This window comes from Pelecanus crispus, chromosome 1 (genome assembly GCF_030463565.1).
Source record: "Pelecanus crispus isolate bPelCri1 chromosome 1, bPelCri1.pri, whole genome shotgun sequence".
In the NCBI taxonomy this organism is placed as follows: domain Eukaryota; kingdom Metazoa; phylum Chordata; class Aves; order Pelecaniformes; family Pelecanidae; genus Pelecanus; species Pelecanus crispus.
In genome coordinates this window covers 17892470-17907774 of record NC_134643.1, presented here as the reverse complement: position 1 = coordinate 17907774, position 15305 = coordinate 17892470, and the positions used below count along the sequence as shown (strand labels likewise).

Below are 15305 nucleotides of genomic sequence, written 5' to 3'. Positions count from 1 at the left end.
CATTTACAGATGCGATTTGAATACGTGATCATTGGTTGCTCTTCACCCTGTACATGAAACATAAATGGACGGTGCAAGAAGTTTGCTTACTGGCTTGTTCATGCCATACAAGAGTGGAATTGCAAAGCAGAGAAAGGTGCAAATCCTCCAAGAATACATTTGCTGGGCACTGGCTGCAAGTACACGAGGAGTAATGTGGGCCCTCTGACCCCACTGCAAATTGTGGTCCAAACCCCAGGTCTCTGTGGCACAGGGCAGCCCAGCCATCCCCCCAGTGCTCAGCTCTGCTTCTCTGCATTGCCAGGGCTAACACAGCACACTTCCCATAGCTATTACATTTTCTGTTAATAGTAATATCGTTATTATCCCGCGCTTTGCAAAATTAGCCCTTTTATGATGCACATGCTGCTAGAGCAGGATTTCAGAAACACAAGCAATTTGGAACGTAAGTCAAATAACCTCGTGTCTATCGTTTCGGTTTTTTTGTAGGCAAATTACTACAGGCCCCAGAGCAGTGACACCTGCTACCCCTGTGACTGCTTCCCGTCTGGCTCCCACACGCGCGCCTGCGACATGGAGACGGGACAGTGTCCTTGCAAACCTGGCGTCATAGGGCGGCAGTGCAACCGCTGCGACAACCCGTTTGCTGAAGTTACTGTGAAGGGCTGTGAAGGTGCCTCCTGTCCAGCGAGCGCTGCTGATCAGCCAGGCTGTAGTTGCAGGATCAGAGCCGCTAGCAGCGGGGAGATGGGGGGGTGCACAGTGGTGGGCATGCAGCTGCATCCTGGGGTGCACGTGAGCCCAAAGGGGTGGCTTCAGCGGGGGCAATGGGAGCTGCAGCAGCCTAAACATGCACCCCTCCTCCTAAGTCTGTGCCAATATGACTCACGGTGGCTGGGGAAAAAGAGAAAAGCTCGTATTTCTTTAATTTTCATCAAATAGAAATATAGCAAGCTTAGGCGGGGAGAGCAAAACACTAAGCCCAATTTTACTTGAAACCTGAGTTCATCGGCCAGTGCAGCATTGTATTGCTGTGCTGCAGCTGAAGAGGCAGGCGAGAGCCCTCGCGCCTTCTGTCCACAGAGGCTGTGCCGTGCACCTAGTGCCCTCTGCCTTTCTTCCCTGTCTCACCCATCCTGCCTTTCCTCTCACCCACCCACCCTCCTCCTGTGATCAGCACAAAGCTGCTGCAGCAGCCATCTCGCCACAGCGTGTGGGTGAAATGAAGGGGAAATGTTTTCCCACAATAAAGGAGCAGGCAGAGATAGGCAGAGCCAAAATCCAGAGCCCCATAATCATCCTGAGCTCTCCTCTGCCTCTACCTGTCTGCCCACACTGCTGGATAAGGAACAGCTGACGGGTTACAGCTTGGGAGGCACTGCAGAGGGCAGGTATCCTGGCAGGGCTTGGGAGTTACAGGAAGGTCCTTTAGGCAGGTTGAAATATCTCCTCGTGATTTTTATCTTGTCAGAAAATTTGCATAATTTCTTTTTCTGTTTTCAGTAATTTATAATGGCTGTCCCAAAGCTTTCGAGGCTGGTATTTGGTGGCCACAGACCAAGTTTGGCCAGCCAGCTGCTGTGCCATGTCCTAAGGGATCAGTGGGTAAGTTCCCTGGGTAAAACATTAACTATTTTATCTACATGCCTGTTTGAGGGGGAAAAGAAGAGCAAAAAATGTGAACATAGGGAATGGCATTAATTCATTGGGTCTAGGGATTAGAGCATAGCTCATGCATATCACAAGCAGAAAAGTTTAGCTAGCTGAAACACAAGAACTGTTAAAATACATTTTTTTGAGTATTTGGAGTATGTTGTGGTTTAACCCCAGTCGGCAACTAAGCACCACACAGCCGCTTGCTCACCCTCCCCCCCACAGTGGGATGGGGGAGAGAATCAAAAAAAAAAGTAAAACCCATGGGTTGAGATAAAGGCAGTTTAATAGGACAGTAAAGGAAGAGAAAATAATAATAATAATAATAATAATAATAATAATAATAATAATAATAATAATGATGATGATGACGACGATGATGATGATGATGATGATAAAAGAATATACAGAACAAGTGATGCACAATGCAGTTGCTCACCACCCGCCGACTGATACCCAGCCAGTTCCCAAGCAGCAGTCGCTGCCCCCCGGCCAACCCTCCCCAGTTTCTATACTAAGCATGATGCCACATGGTATGGAATAGCCCTTTGGGCAGTTTGGGTCAGCTGTCCTGGCTGTGCCCCCTCCCAGCTTCTTGTGCACCTGGCAGAGCATGGGAAGCTGAAAAGTCCTTGACCGGCATAAGCAGTACTTAGCAACAACTAAACATCAGTGTGTTATCAACATTCTTCTCCTACTAAATCCAAAACACAGCACTGTGCCTGCTACTAGGAAGAAAATTAACTCTATCCCAGCTGAAACCAGGACAGAGTAGTAGCAAAAAATAAATACAAAAGTGCAGCAGATAAAACACATATAAAGAACAGAAATTCTGTATTTTCAAAAAAGTACAGTCCAATTTTCTGTTTATCAAGCAATTCGTACACACTTAAGTTTTAGTTTATAGTGACTAGTACATGTTCTTTAGACATACAGCTCTTTTAGGCAAAGATAAAATGAGGAAAATCATTAAGTGGTGATGGCTTTAATAGTGTTGCAGGCTAATAAAGCTAGGAGTTACAACAGAACTCGCCTTTTTCCACCTGACATCTTTTCTCTAACCCATAATTCAGACAGCTGAAAAATGCGTTTTATGAAGCACCTGAGCTGTGTCATTTTGTACAGCAAGCAAATGACAATTTGCTTTTTCATGCATGTCCCTGAACATGTTTATCAGACTTATTGAAAACAGAATTCACAATCTTTTTCCAAAGGCTGTTCTGCAGGAAATGAAACCTCTGTCTCATTTCTGGGCCTGGTAACTCTCTGCTGCGAGCATTCCTCAGGCTCAGTGAGTTATAAATGGTTATGTGACTTCCCCAAATATTACTGGGGGAGTATATATTCCCCAAACACTACTGTCTTTGTAGATTTGCGGTCAACCAAGCTCCTGTTCTGAGGATTTTAGGAGATAGAATTGATTTTGGTTTTTAAGGTGAAGAATATTTACATTATTAAACAGTGTGAAGTTGAATTAAAATTAAAATAAGTTTTCTGCACTGGACTTGTGGTTGACCCCAGTGTCTCTTCTAGCAAATAGGCTAGCAGGCAAGGGTACTTACAGGAACTGCACATTTTAAGTGAATTTTACAGAATGTTCTTAAAAAGTAAGCTTTACAATAATGAATATTCCCACTAAGAACCTGAGGCTTAATTGTATTCACCTAAGCATGGAAGAGAAATAATATAATTAAATATTGTTCAATTAATTATAATTCGTATTTAGATATTAGTAATTAAATGGCTTAGACACATGCAATATGTTATGTGCAAGTTAACTAACACAATGTAAATTTTGAATATGATAACTTGCAATTCACTGTGAAGGATCCACAGTCAAGAATCACATTCTAAAATTATTTGACAAATAGTGCAAAATAATAGGCTAAATTAAACAGTAAGCTGCTCACAGACCATTCACAAGTGGGAAAAGGCAATTATACTTGTTGGCTGAAGTGTTTACCACGTGCAGCATGCGAAGGTGCTAGCATGTTTTGACATGAAGACAGCATTTATCTGGGAGGTCTTCCTATAAAGGCTATTGCACAGAAATCTGAGCAGGGGTATGTTTTCAGAAATATTTAGGAAGTGCACAGTCTTTCTCATATTCTGTATAAATAAATTGCTGAATTCATTTGGGAACATTAGGGCAGCGAGGCTGAGAGCGGTTGGGCAGATGTTGAAGCTTGCCTAACTTTTCTCTAAAGCCTGAGGAAAACAATTCATGAAGATTAGTAGTCTTTAACTTCTCTCAGACAGGAATCCCAGTTTGGAAAGTGAAATGTGTGCATAGCTTTAAGGAACTTGAAAATGTAGGAAATCTGAAAGTCTAGGATATTCAAATACTAAGAAGATTTACCCAGCACAATTCAGAACATTATTTACCATTAACACTTTGTTTCCTTCAGGAAACGCGGTTCGCCATTGTAACATTGAGAAGGGCTGGCTGCCTCCTGAGCTTTTCAACTGCACCACCAGCACTTTTGTGGATCTAAAAGTCATGGTAAGCTGTGTTTTCTCATTTTTGCCTTTAATTTGTAAATGGTCATCAATTCAGACTCCAGTTTGATATCCCTGCACTCTTTTGACTGAGTCCTTGAACCCCCTTGTTTCCCATCAGGACCCTTGTGCTTTTCTGGCTCTCGGTTACATTTTCCATTGAGTTGTCCTGTCAACCCTTTCTCAAGGCAAACATGATTTTGATCAAACAACTCCTTTGTGCCAAAAATCCCTAAATGATGATTGTCTTTGTAACTAGAATGAAAAAAAAAAAGATACATCATAGGGTTTTTTCTTCCTTCTTGTCTCTAATTCAGAATGAGAAGTTACACCACAATGAGACCAAGTTGGATGGAGACAAAACCATACGGATTGTGAGAGCACTGCAGAATGCCACCAAATACACACACAGCTTGTATGGCAATGATGTGAGGACAGCTTACCAGATGATGGTCCGGGTCCTCCAATATGAGAGCCAGCAGCAAGGGTTTGACTTGGCAGCCACGAGGGATGTGGAATTCAATGAAGTAAGAGAGAAACTACGTACTGTGCTGAGCCTTTACAGTTCCCCTTAAAAGTTTTATGGCAGTGGATAATTAAATTTGTCTTTGACCAAGGTGGAGCAAATACCACATAACTGCTTAATCTGTTTCACAAATGAGTCAGTCTTCTCAGTTTAGAATGCAAAGTTGGTTATGCATGTGTGTATGCACACGTGTGTGTGTAATACAAGTATCATAGAAAGTGCTGTTATAACAAATATCATCACAGTAACAACCAAAAGCAAAAATCCCCAAATTTTTTCAAATAATCAAGTTGATGTGTTATTCCTGGATAAAATAGCTTTGTGTACCATATTCAGTTTTTTTGGAAAACCTGCCTAATGTGATCATTTTCATTTAAATGTGCAGTGAACTAACTCTGAGCCAGTTATTGACTCTGAAGGTTTCTTATAATTCCGTTTGGGAACACTTGAGTCGTATTTATTAAAGAGTTGGTACATTGAAAGACACTCCATACCGTATTGATATTTTAAGTGATTGCAGGCACATACAAAAATGCATGCCAGAGGACTTCGGCTAGTCAGAGCATTCATGAAAGACCCAGTTATTACCAAAGACCTGACCAGCTCCAGAGAACAAGCTGTAGCACCCTCCCTGTCTAGGGGAGACGTAGTTGTGGTGGAAAAATGTGAGATGTGGAGGAAGTTGGGAGTTTTCTGTGGTTTGAAAATGTGAAGGTTGGAAGATCCATGTCAGGCTCGTAGAGCTCTCCTTGTTCCCATGTGTGCTGCAAGGTACTGATGTCCATGCTTGCCAATACTATTTCCAAGATCCTGACTATGGCACAGCACAGAGTCCAAGCTAAAACATCCTGCTGGACCTGTGCTAGCAGGGCCCGGAGCTCGGGCACCAGCGTAGGGATGCTGGAACTACCCTCTGTGGGCCAAGACTGGCCTCTGGGCTGGCCAAAGGTCTTCTGGCTTCCTTTGAAGGTGTGCTACAGCAGCTCACTGCTCACAGTACTCCAGGAGGACCAGCCAGGTCAGGCAGACTTTGGGGTGGACTTGAAGACCCTGTGCAAGGCCAAGCTGCACTAGAAGAGGATGTCTCTGGGGAGGTGGGAGCAGGAAGAAATGTGACTGAGAAAATTCCTCAGTGTCTTGGGCTGTACAGTCAACAGAGAATGGAGAACTTCTGAAACGTTGAACATTTAGATGCACCAGGTGTTAAGAGATTCAGTTTTTCCTTTCCTAAGGAGACACTGTGCTGACAAACTTGTACCTGTGGGCTGTGGAGTGAGTACATTCCCCCCTTCAGATCTTGAGAAGGAACTTTGGTTTTAGCATGTTTTGTTAAGTAAAAATAAGAACACTAAGCAAAAAAAGTGGTTTGGAAACCTTTGCTTTAATTTATTGTTCTCTGCATTTGGCACTGAAACTCATACAGATGATGTTTTCAAGAACTCCCTAAATATTTTTAGGATAGGTCAGGGATTTGAAAACTAATCAGTAAAGCTCATGAGAAAAAGGTAACATCCTAGGCTGAGGGAGCACAAGGGGAGAAGGAATTTATTTTTTTATAGTCTCAGGTAAAAGCCTGAAAAACAGATAATTAAAAAAACATAAATAATGTTCACAAACACTGAGGAGGCCTGGTACCAAGTACAGCATATGTCTCCTGTGTTCTTGGGGCTTCTTGCCCTAGATAAAGGTAGTCATACTGGCAGCTCCTTCTATCTCAGATACACACCTGCAACCTCAGACAATACTTAGACAATATAGCATCTTCCCTGTCTGCTTGTAAATGAAGGGTTATTTGTATCCAAATATTTGCCTTTGCTATTTTAGAGCTTGAGGTGATTAATTCCTACCACCATTAATAAAAATTTTACCTTAGCTAAGAATTAGGTTTTGACACAACAATGTATTTTCTATGCACACCAAGATGAAAAACTTCTTAGCACCTTTCCCGTTTAAGCCATTTAACACTCTCTTTTGGGGTCGTCTTCCATTCAGGCTGAGGGTCCCTTTGGATATTCTTGTAAGAAAGGGTAGAAGGGGCAGGTCCTCAGCTAGAACTTCTGTTTTAACGTCATTTGTAAGCAACATAAAAATGGGGGAACAGTAACATAATTTAAGTTTTCTTATGTGTCTTCAGGTTTTTATATGCAAGTTAATATTCACTCTTGTCATTCTTCACCGTGTAAGTTGTCCTAGTTATCCAGGAATCAACAAAGTGTAAAAAAAAAAAAAAAATCAAAATAAAAGAGAAGGCAATATTGCTATCTATAGCTTTCTTTTGATTTTTAACATATCACATTATTTTGATTTCTCTGGGGGAGTTCTTCAGTGTACATACCAAGCACTCTGCTTTTCTTGTCTCTCATCTCTCCAAGACAAAGAAAATATGGTTAGGTTTTCCTTTTGCATTTTCTTGCTAGGTTTCCTGTCTTAAAGGGGAAAGAAAGTAGGCAGTTCTCTTATAGCCTCCAATTTTGGCTTACTTTGCTCATAAAAAGTTTGGAGGGATTTGCTTTATGTAACAAAAAAAACCTCAGGGTGAGTAACTGGTGTGCATATTTTCATAAGGCTGCTGTAGAACATGCCTGCATTAAAATATTTCATTATACACTCACCTGAGGCAGTAATGCCAATCATTTTCAATATTCCTCACTTGAAACCCATCACTTTGTTTACCTCATAATTTATGCTTGTACTTTGTTTCTCAGAATATTATCAAAGTGGGTAGTGCTCTACTGGACCCCAGCAACAAGGAACAGTGGGAGCAAATTCAGCGAACGGAGGGTGGCACGGCTCACCTGCTCAGGCACTACGAGGAATATTTCAACAACGTGGCCCAGAACATGAAGAAAACCTACATGAGACCTTTTGTCATTGTTACCACAAACATGAGTGAGTATCTGTGGTGAAAACTGCCATTTTGTATTAGAGCTTTAAAAGTGTGCTAGATAAAGGTGCTAGCTATTTGTTTTAATAGTACCCACTGAGAAACAACATACTTGGATTTTCTAATCTAATTCATTCATTTCAAGTCAATTGAGCCTTGATCCCTATCTCTCAGTTGCCATGGGGGCCTCCTGGGAGATGTCTGATTTGTTTTCCCTCTGGCCTGTGCCACTGCTCCTGTGGCATTTTGTTGCAACCACAGTAGAGTACAGATGGTAGGAAGGACAAAGTTTGTAAATATAGGTAATGCCTTTTGAGACCACCTAGTATAGTTGAATGTAAGTACATCATGTTTTTGAATGAATCACCCCCCCACCACCTGAAGAATTACTGCAGTACAAGAAAAAAAAACTACTATTGATTGTATACCTCTGATTTTCACATGCTTTCCTACCCTGGAACCTATCCAGAAAATCATCTTCTGTAGAAATTCCTATGCTGAAAGGTATTTTCTCAGAATCACCCATCCAAGCCTTCAAACACGCTCCCAGCCTTGCAAAACGCATCATCAGAGCAAAATCCTTAGGGTCCCAAATATCCAGAATGGGTCTAAACTGAGAAGGAAACATCAGACATACCCAGTTTTCTGCACCATCACAGTAAATGCCTCCTCTAACAAGCAAACAGCAGTTCCTGCACTTGCAGGACTGTGATGTACTTGACAGACGTCCCCGTGCTACACGTGCAAGTGAAGCACAGCAACCACAGCCTGGTTGGCCTCTTTAGCCATTTTCTCCCCTGCCCTCTCTATTTCATTTTCTCTGCAGGTGCCAACAGTCTGAGCTGATCGGGTGTTGGTGATAGTCCTGCTCTGAGCAGGAGGTGAGACTGAGTTGGGTGACCTTCAGAAGTCCCTCCCAAGCAGTATTACTGTCTGGTTTTTATTTCAGACCTGAAGAAGGGCTTATATGCCCAAAAGCTTGTCTTATTTTCCCAACTACACCCATTGGTCTAAGAAGTGAATTTATGTTTGCCTACAAACCTTGTCCTGAGAGTGCTTCATGTCCACAGTCACAGGGGCATAAAAAGCAGAGGCATTAGACAGCCAAGCTACAAAGTTTATAAAGTCCTGCATCAACTCCAGGAGAGTCAGATTATTGTTGAACTAAGCCAAACTGAAACGCTTTGATTTCTGTTTAATAAACGAAAACTGAAATATTTCCTTTTGATTCAGGACTATCAGAATCAAAATATTTTTATCTTCACACTCAGAAAAAAGTATGCTCAGCATTTTAACCCAGCTGAACTGAGATGAAAACAAAAACCAGAATTTCTTGCAGGTTGTAAATCATGACATTTTTGACCAGCTCTTCCTGAGTAAAAAGGCATGAGCTTGGGAGGGATGAGGCAATTCTGGCCTGAAAGGGGTCTGTTTTCTTTTGAACAGTTTTTCCAGGTGAATGTGGTGTTAATGGAGTTTCCTAATGGCTCATCTGGGAGTTATTTAGAGACTAGGAAAGGAATGGGAATTTGCAGATCTTAACTTGGATATTTCTTCACATAGAAATTTGCAGTGGATCACAGCTTTCGGTGTAGGGTTACCCCCAGGACTTCCAGCTTCTCACTTTTATTAGAACGTCTAAATTGGCACTCAATGAGTTCTCTTAAATGGGGAAGTTCAAGCCAACTCAGCTGCTTTTAAATATTTTGGCAGTTAGACAACAGGCAGAGTTGATGAGGTGAGCCAGAGAGGAACTGCTAGTGTAGAGGAAGGAGAACTGGAGGACTAAGGAGTAGTCCCAGGTAAAATCCAGGTTATTTTCTTTGCTTAGCTGACTTTGCAATTTAACAGATGCAGAAGCAGCATATTTCTGAAGCAGCGGATTTAGCCTTCCCTACAAGAAGCAAGTCTGAAATTGGAACATGCCATTTCTATCTATCCAATGCTTGTGGTAGTGTTTTCACAGTATGAGAGATTGTCTTGTGAATTCCTTTCCACTGCCTATACAAAATGAATTTGTAAATTGATAAATGTAACATAATGCTGAAATGTAACCTTTTAGTTGTTGCTTGAAGTATTGAGAGAAATTAGATTTGACTTTATATTTTGGGGTTTAAATTTCTTCTCTGTGTTGTGCAGATATTTTAACCTTTCAGTCATGTTTCATTTTGTCGCTATATTGTATTTGAAAGCAGTGAAGTTAATTTTATGGGAAACTTTTTTTCCCCCCAGTTATTGCTGTTGACATCTTTGACAAATCTAATTTCACGGGAGCTAGAATACCACGATTTCATGAGATTAAAGAAGATTATCCAAAAGATCTGGAGTCATCTGTTGTCTTCCCTGATACTTTGTTCAGGCCTTCAGACAGGAAAGGTAAAACTCTTCTGCTGCCATTCGGGGGCAATTTTGACTAGCTCCCAAGGAGAAAGATTAATCGTCACGAAGCAGAGTGGTACTAGGGTGAGAGCGGGGCAACCATCTACACAAGCAAACATTATTTAGGGATGGAGCAGCTGTGCATACTTCTGAAGCATTTTGCCTGCCGGCAGCGACAGAAAGCACGGCGGGGGCGGGGGGGGGGGCGGTGGGGCACTGCATAACTGGCTGTACCTGTCTGTCAGGTCTCTGTCCTGGCCCCCTTGAACCACCCTGTCAATGCGGGAGAAATTCTCTGCCTCTGTTCCCACCGGGATGGGATGGCTGCCTAGAGCCTGAAGCCCCACGGCCACCTTCCCCCAGTCCCTGCAGAGATGGAGGGAGGCGGTGTGAGAGATGGAGAATGAAAATCTGTGAGCAGAGCGGTGTTAGCAGAACCTGACAGCAAATAAAAAGTCTTGAGCTGTGCAGGGAGATGGGTGATGAGGGAGGATACATGGGCAAGTACCTGCTTCCCAGTGTCTCTGAAGTACCTGGAGATGGCTGAGAGGAACCACAAGTTACCTTGGCAAGGGAAGAGAGAGAGGGTAACCCGAAGTGCAGTAATTATACACGTACCATGGCCGAATATCCTCCAAATGGGGAAATAGTAACATTTGTGAAGATAACATGTAATAATGAATAAGCTAATACATCCTTATGACTTTTTCCTCAGAAAATAGGGCACCTGCTTGTATGACTTGTATCTTTTCTCTAAGGAAACGGGGAATGTGCATTTTAAGACATACTGCCAAAATTGAAAGCTCATTATGTGACAGAATTAGCAGAGAGAAATCCCATGTGACCAACTGTTGTATTTATAACACTAGCTTTGCCATATATAAAGGTACATGCAATTTAATAGCATGCATGTTGTTTTAATGTTCTCCTTAAATCATGCACAGAGTATTTATATACTTCTGGATATTCTAGCTTAGAAATGGCTTATTTTCTAGCTAGACTAAATGGTTATTCATGGTTCTATGGTTATTTGATTAAAAATTTTATAAAAAAATATATAATGTTAGTGTTGTAAGCCTAGAGTTATAACAACAGTAACATTTCTGTATCGTTGCAAAGCAAAATTACCAGTTTAAATGATGTCTCTGAAGTTGTGTGGAAATAATTTAATATTTGTGTTAATTCCATAGCAGTGCCTACAATGAAACCTTCAAATCAAAAATTATCCTCTAAGGTGAACAGTGATGCGCTAAACCCTGAGAGTGCATTTACAAAGAGAAAGAAGCGACACCCAGATGACTCAACACATCATACTGTGGCCATGGTCGTTATATACCGATCCCTGGGACACCTCCTGCCTGAAAACTATGATCCTGACCGAAGGAGCTTGAGGTAAACTTCAGACCTATTTGTGAATTGTGCACATCCCTTCTTCCACTTGCTTTGAGTGCACAGGGAAGGCAGAGCTGCGTTTTTGCTGACCAAATCTCATCTGTGCTGCAGTTGTCACTGCAATACTGTCTCTTGTCCTCCTCTGGTACGCTGTGGGAGAATAACCACATCAGTAGTGCCAGCAGCTTTTGGAAATGGAAACACAGCTGTGTGGAAGGCTGAAGGGGCATCTACTTAATTTTCTGGGTGGAAGCTACTGGAAATCTTTTATTTGCAGAACCTGCCAAATCAATGCTTTGCATTTTAACTTTTAGATCATTTTACAATTTTTCTCCTTCTGCAGGTTGCCAAATCGCCCTATTATTAACACACCTGTAGTGAGCACAGCCATTCACAGTGACGGGGAGCTTCCTCCCAACCTGATGGAAAAGCCCATCATAGTGGAGTACGCCATGCTGGAAACAGAGGAGAGAACGAAGCCCGTCTGTGTCTTCTGGAATCACTCCATCACGTGTGTATCCTGCTTGGTTTAGGCCTGTGCGTGGCAACTGTCTCAGTAGCAGAGAAGTTCCACCCAGGAAGATAATTCTGGAGGAAAACCCTTCTTACTCAAGTTTATTCAACTGGCAACTGATTCCTGGTGGAATAGAGCCATGTAATGACTTCCCACAAACCTGAGAAAAATGAAAATAATCATCATAACTCCTCAAACAAAGGATTAGCCATGTAGTTTCTAACAAACACAGTGCCGTCATGTCTTTCTGCAGGGTTCATTTTCACCCAGCAGTAATAACTCTCACAATTTCCTTCTATTTGCTCATGCTTTTTGCCCACAGATATGTATCTGGACAGGCACAGTCCAGCTCCAGTGCCTGAATTCATGGCTTGTCTGAAGTCCCTAATGCCCTCTTTTAAGGAGGGCATCTCCAGGAGATGATTCAGTTCCTGCATGGGCTGAATCTTCTGTTACACTCCAGTGACTGTGGGCAGAGTACATGGCAAGCAGGCACCCACCCTTGATACCTCAGCCAGGGCCAGTGCAAGAAATTACAAAACCAAGTCTTCATGTTGGTAAAAAGGAGGACTGAGGTTTTGCAGATAAAATTATATGAGTAGAGATTATAAATTTTTGAATCTCAAATTTTTTAATCAAAAGTCAACCCAAAGACAGTTGCACTGATAAGAAGCAACTTACCTTTCATTCCATCAACTGTTGTGGATTTGCTTTCGTTTGTTTTAGGGGAAAATTGGAGGGAGAGGAAATATCTTCTTTGGGACCTTAGACCTCTTCCAGTTGTTAAGAAGCAATCCTAATACATAAGCAGAACATAAGCAAGGAGTATTTGACTCTCTTGGAGGGAAGTGTGAGGGAAAAGATGAAATAGTCTGAAAATGGCTTATTTAGGTCTTTTGTATTCAGTAAAGTCAAAGATACAGACTATTTTTCTTGAAAATGTGAAAAATGTTAAGCATTGTATATGCTCGTGTTTTGTTGGGTTTATGGCATTGTGGAAACAGCACAGTCCTGTTGGAGATATTTCAAGAGTGTGGATAAAGCAAAAGAAAATGTGTTGAGAGGTAACTACATGCTCTGCACATTATGATTTCACTTACATAGATAATGCAATTTTCAACCATAAAACCAGGTATATAGTGAGAGGATAATATTGCCTGCCCAAGGTAAGAGGAATAGCTGTTACTTGTTTCCTAATGATCAAAAAACTCTAGTAAACCTATGGAAAAATCCATTAAAAGGCAATATCCTGTGCTGGAAATAAAAGAGCAAACTAACCTAGGAAATGTTTGCCTCCTAGTCAAAAGCTTCAGGGGATTATGTCGTTGGAAGGATCGACAAGGCAACAGAAATCCGTTATGTTAGCAATAATAAACTACTCTTTGCCTGCATGTGAAGTAGTGTAATTGCCGCTATGTACAGATGATTCTGCCAACCTTGAGAGAATGGCGAGTCCTTTTTCATAAATTTTTAAACATCGTATGGGCTTGAATAACTCATTAGCTCTAAAGTGATTCATCTATTAACTATTTGCTGGCAACTTCAATGGCATTGTTGTCTGTGTTACATCTTCCTACAGCCACAGTTAAAAAGCAGCTCTTAAACTGCATGTAACAACAGAGTTTTTAGAAAGTGAGTACTTTTCAAGAGAAAGTGATATTAAAACTGTTTACCAAAGATTTTATTGATGAATGAAGATAATCTCCTGTAATATCTAACTAAAAACTCTTTCAGTAACAACAAGAGTATTTTTATTGCTCATTGACTTTGGAATAGAATAATTAGTATTGATACAAAATAATTTCTGAAGTCACTGGAGTTAACCAAAGCTGAACAGGGAACAATTTTTAAGGGAGCAGTTTCTCCCCAAATTTAATACAAGAGATCTCCTGATAGAAAATACTATTTAGTGGTTTTAACCTTTTCTTGTCTACTTTTTAGAGGAAAACTATGATAAAAGCATATTACTGCTGAAACATTTCATATAGGAGTTTTACAAGCAGTATCTAAATCTAGGCAAATAGAGGTGACTCATAAACGTGTATCTCTGTGGTTTTTCTATTTTTTTACCTTTGTTACAGCCAGTTTGCTCTGTGCAATCACTTCCCCATATTGCTTGTGTGGTCATTCACCCAAAAAAACTCAAACCAATTTGTTATAAAACCACAAAATTTGGCCGGTAAAGCCAGGTGTCATGTCAGGAACTACTTCAGCTGCAGGCTTTTTAAGTTGATTACATTTCAGGCAGGTGACAGCTATAAATATTTCTGTCTTGGTACTTACAGTCCTCTTTGGTTGCGGAGCAAGAGCTGCAATGGCAACAGGAGGCAAGGGGAGATCAGAGGATGGCTCTCAGAAATGCCTTTTTTTCCCCGCAGGATTGGTGGGACAGGTGCCTGGTCCTCCAGAGGATGTGAGCTGTTTTCCAGAAACCATAGCCATATCGCTTGCCAGTGCAACCATATAACCAGCTTTGCTGTCCTGATGGACATTTCGAAACGAGAGGTGGGTGATGCCAGACTCATGATTTTCAAGGGCTTTGGTTTTCAAGAGCTTTGATTCAGATCTTGAGCTTGAGCTTTGAACATGACTCAGAGCGTCATCAGCGGATCAATCCCATGTTGCAGTGTGTCAGGAACATGTTGCCTCATGTCTGACAGCACCTGCAGCAGGGTCTGCTGAAAGGAGCTTCTTACCTGGTTGGTGCATAGTGTAGCCATCAACGCAGAACTGCACCAGACTGCGCTGCAGAGAGCCAGGAGTGAGACAAGGATTACAGACACATGGTAGTTGTGTCATCACTTGATATTAGGTCCATCTAGAATTATGATGGCAGGGAAAATGGCATAAACACCATAGGTTTTTCAGCATCTCAGGGTAGCCTCAACAGGGGCAGTCCAGCATCAAATTCACCAGGATTCTTCCTTAACTCTCTGCTCCCTCTGGGTACTGCTGCCCATACACACTCAACATGGTGAGTGACTTAAGAGGTGGCATCAACTCCCGTTGGTCCTAAAGCAAATCTGTATGTTGGCTTAGAAGTAATGAAAACATTGACTTTCCAAGTAGTAGATTCGATTGGAGGAAAAGGAATGAAAAACTCCCAGAGGTCCTGTCAGTCTGTTTTTCTACAGAATGGGGAGGTGCTTCCCCTGAAGATCGTCACTTACACAACCGTATCCATCTCGCTGGTGGCTTTGCTGATCACCTTCATACTGCTGGTCCTGATCCGCACGCTACGTTCCAACTTGCACAGTATCCACAAAAACCTGGTGGCTGCCCTTTTCTTCTCTGAGCTCGTCTTTCTTATTGGAATCAACCAGACTGAAAACCCGGTAAGAGTTACTCTGTGCTTATTGCTAGAGTTGTTGTCAAGCTTTAAATCAGGGGGTTTACACTGCGACTTTTACTGCTCCCATCTGTTTCACTTTCTCTTCTTTTTTACTTCTGCTTGGCCT

At 41.8% G+C, this 15305-nt stretch overlaps 1 protein-coding gene across 1 annotated transcript in view; it reads left to right on the top strand.

Annotated features, from left to right (window-relative positions):
• CELSR1 (cadherin EGF LAG seven-pass G-type receptor 1) overlaps nucleotides 1-15305 on the top strand; it is a 173857-nt gene that overhangs the window by 137776 nt on the left and 20776 nt on the right. The window contains exons 15-24 of the mRNA XM_075712916.1: nucleotides 490-673; nucleotides 1504-1605; nucleotides 4062-4156; nucleotides 4470-4679; nucleotides 7384-7567; nucleotides 9795-9938; nucleotides 11132-11333; nucleotides 11677-11844; nucleotides 14226-14352; nucleotides 14982-15182. Of these exons, the coding sequence (XP_075569031.1) occupies nucleotides 490-673; nucleotides 1504-1605; nucleotides 4062-4156; nucleotides 4470-4679; nucleotides 7384-7567; nucleotides 9795-9938; nucleotides 11132-11333; nucleotides 11677-11844; nucleotides 14226-14352; nucleotides 14982-15182 (1617 nt within the window). The remainder of the gene's footprint in view (nucleotides 1-489; nucleotides 674-1503; nucleotides 1606-4061; nucleotides 4157-4469; nucleotides 4680-7383; nucleotides 7568-9794; nucleotides 9939-11131; nucleotides 11334-11676; nucleotides 11845-14225; nucleotides 14353-14981; nucleotides 15183-15305) is intronic.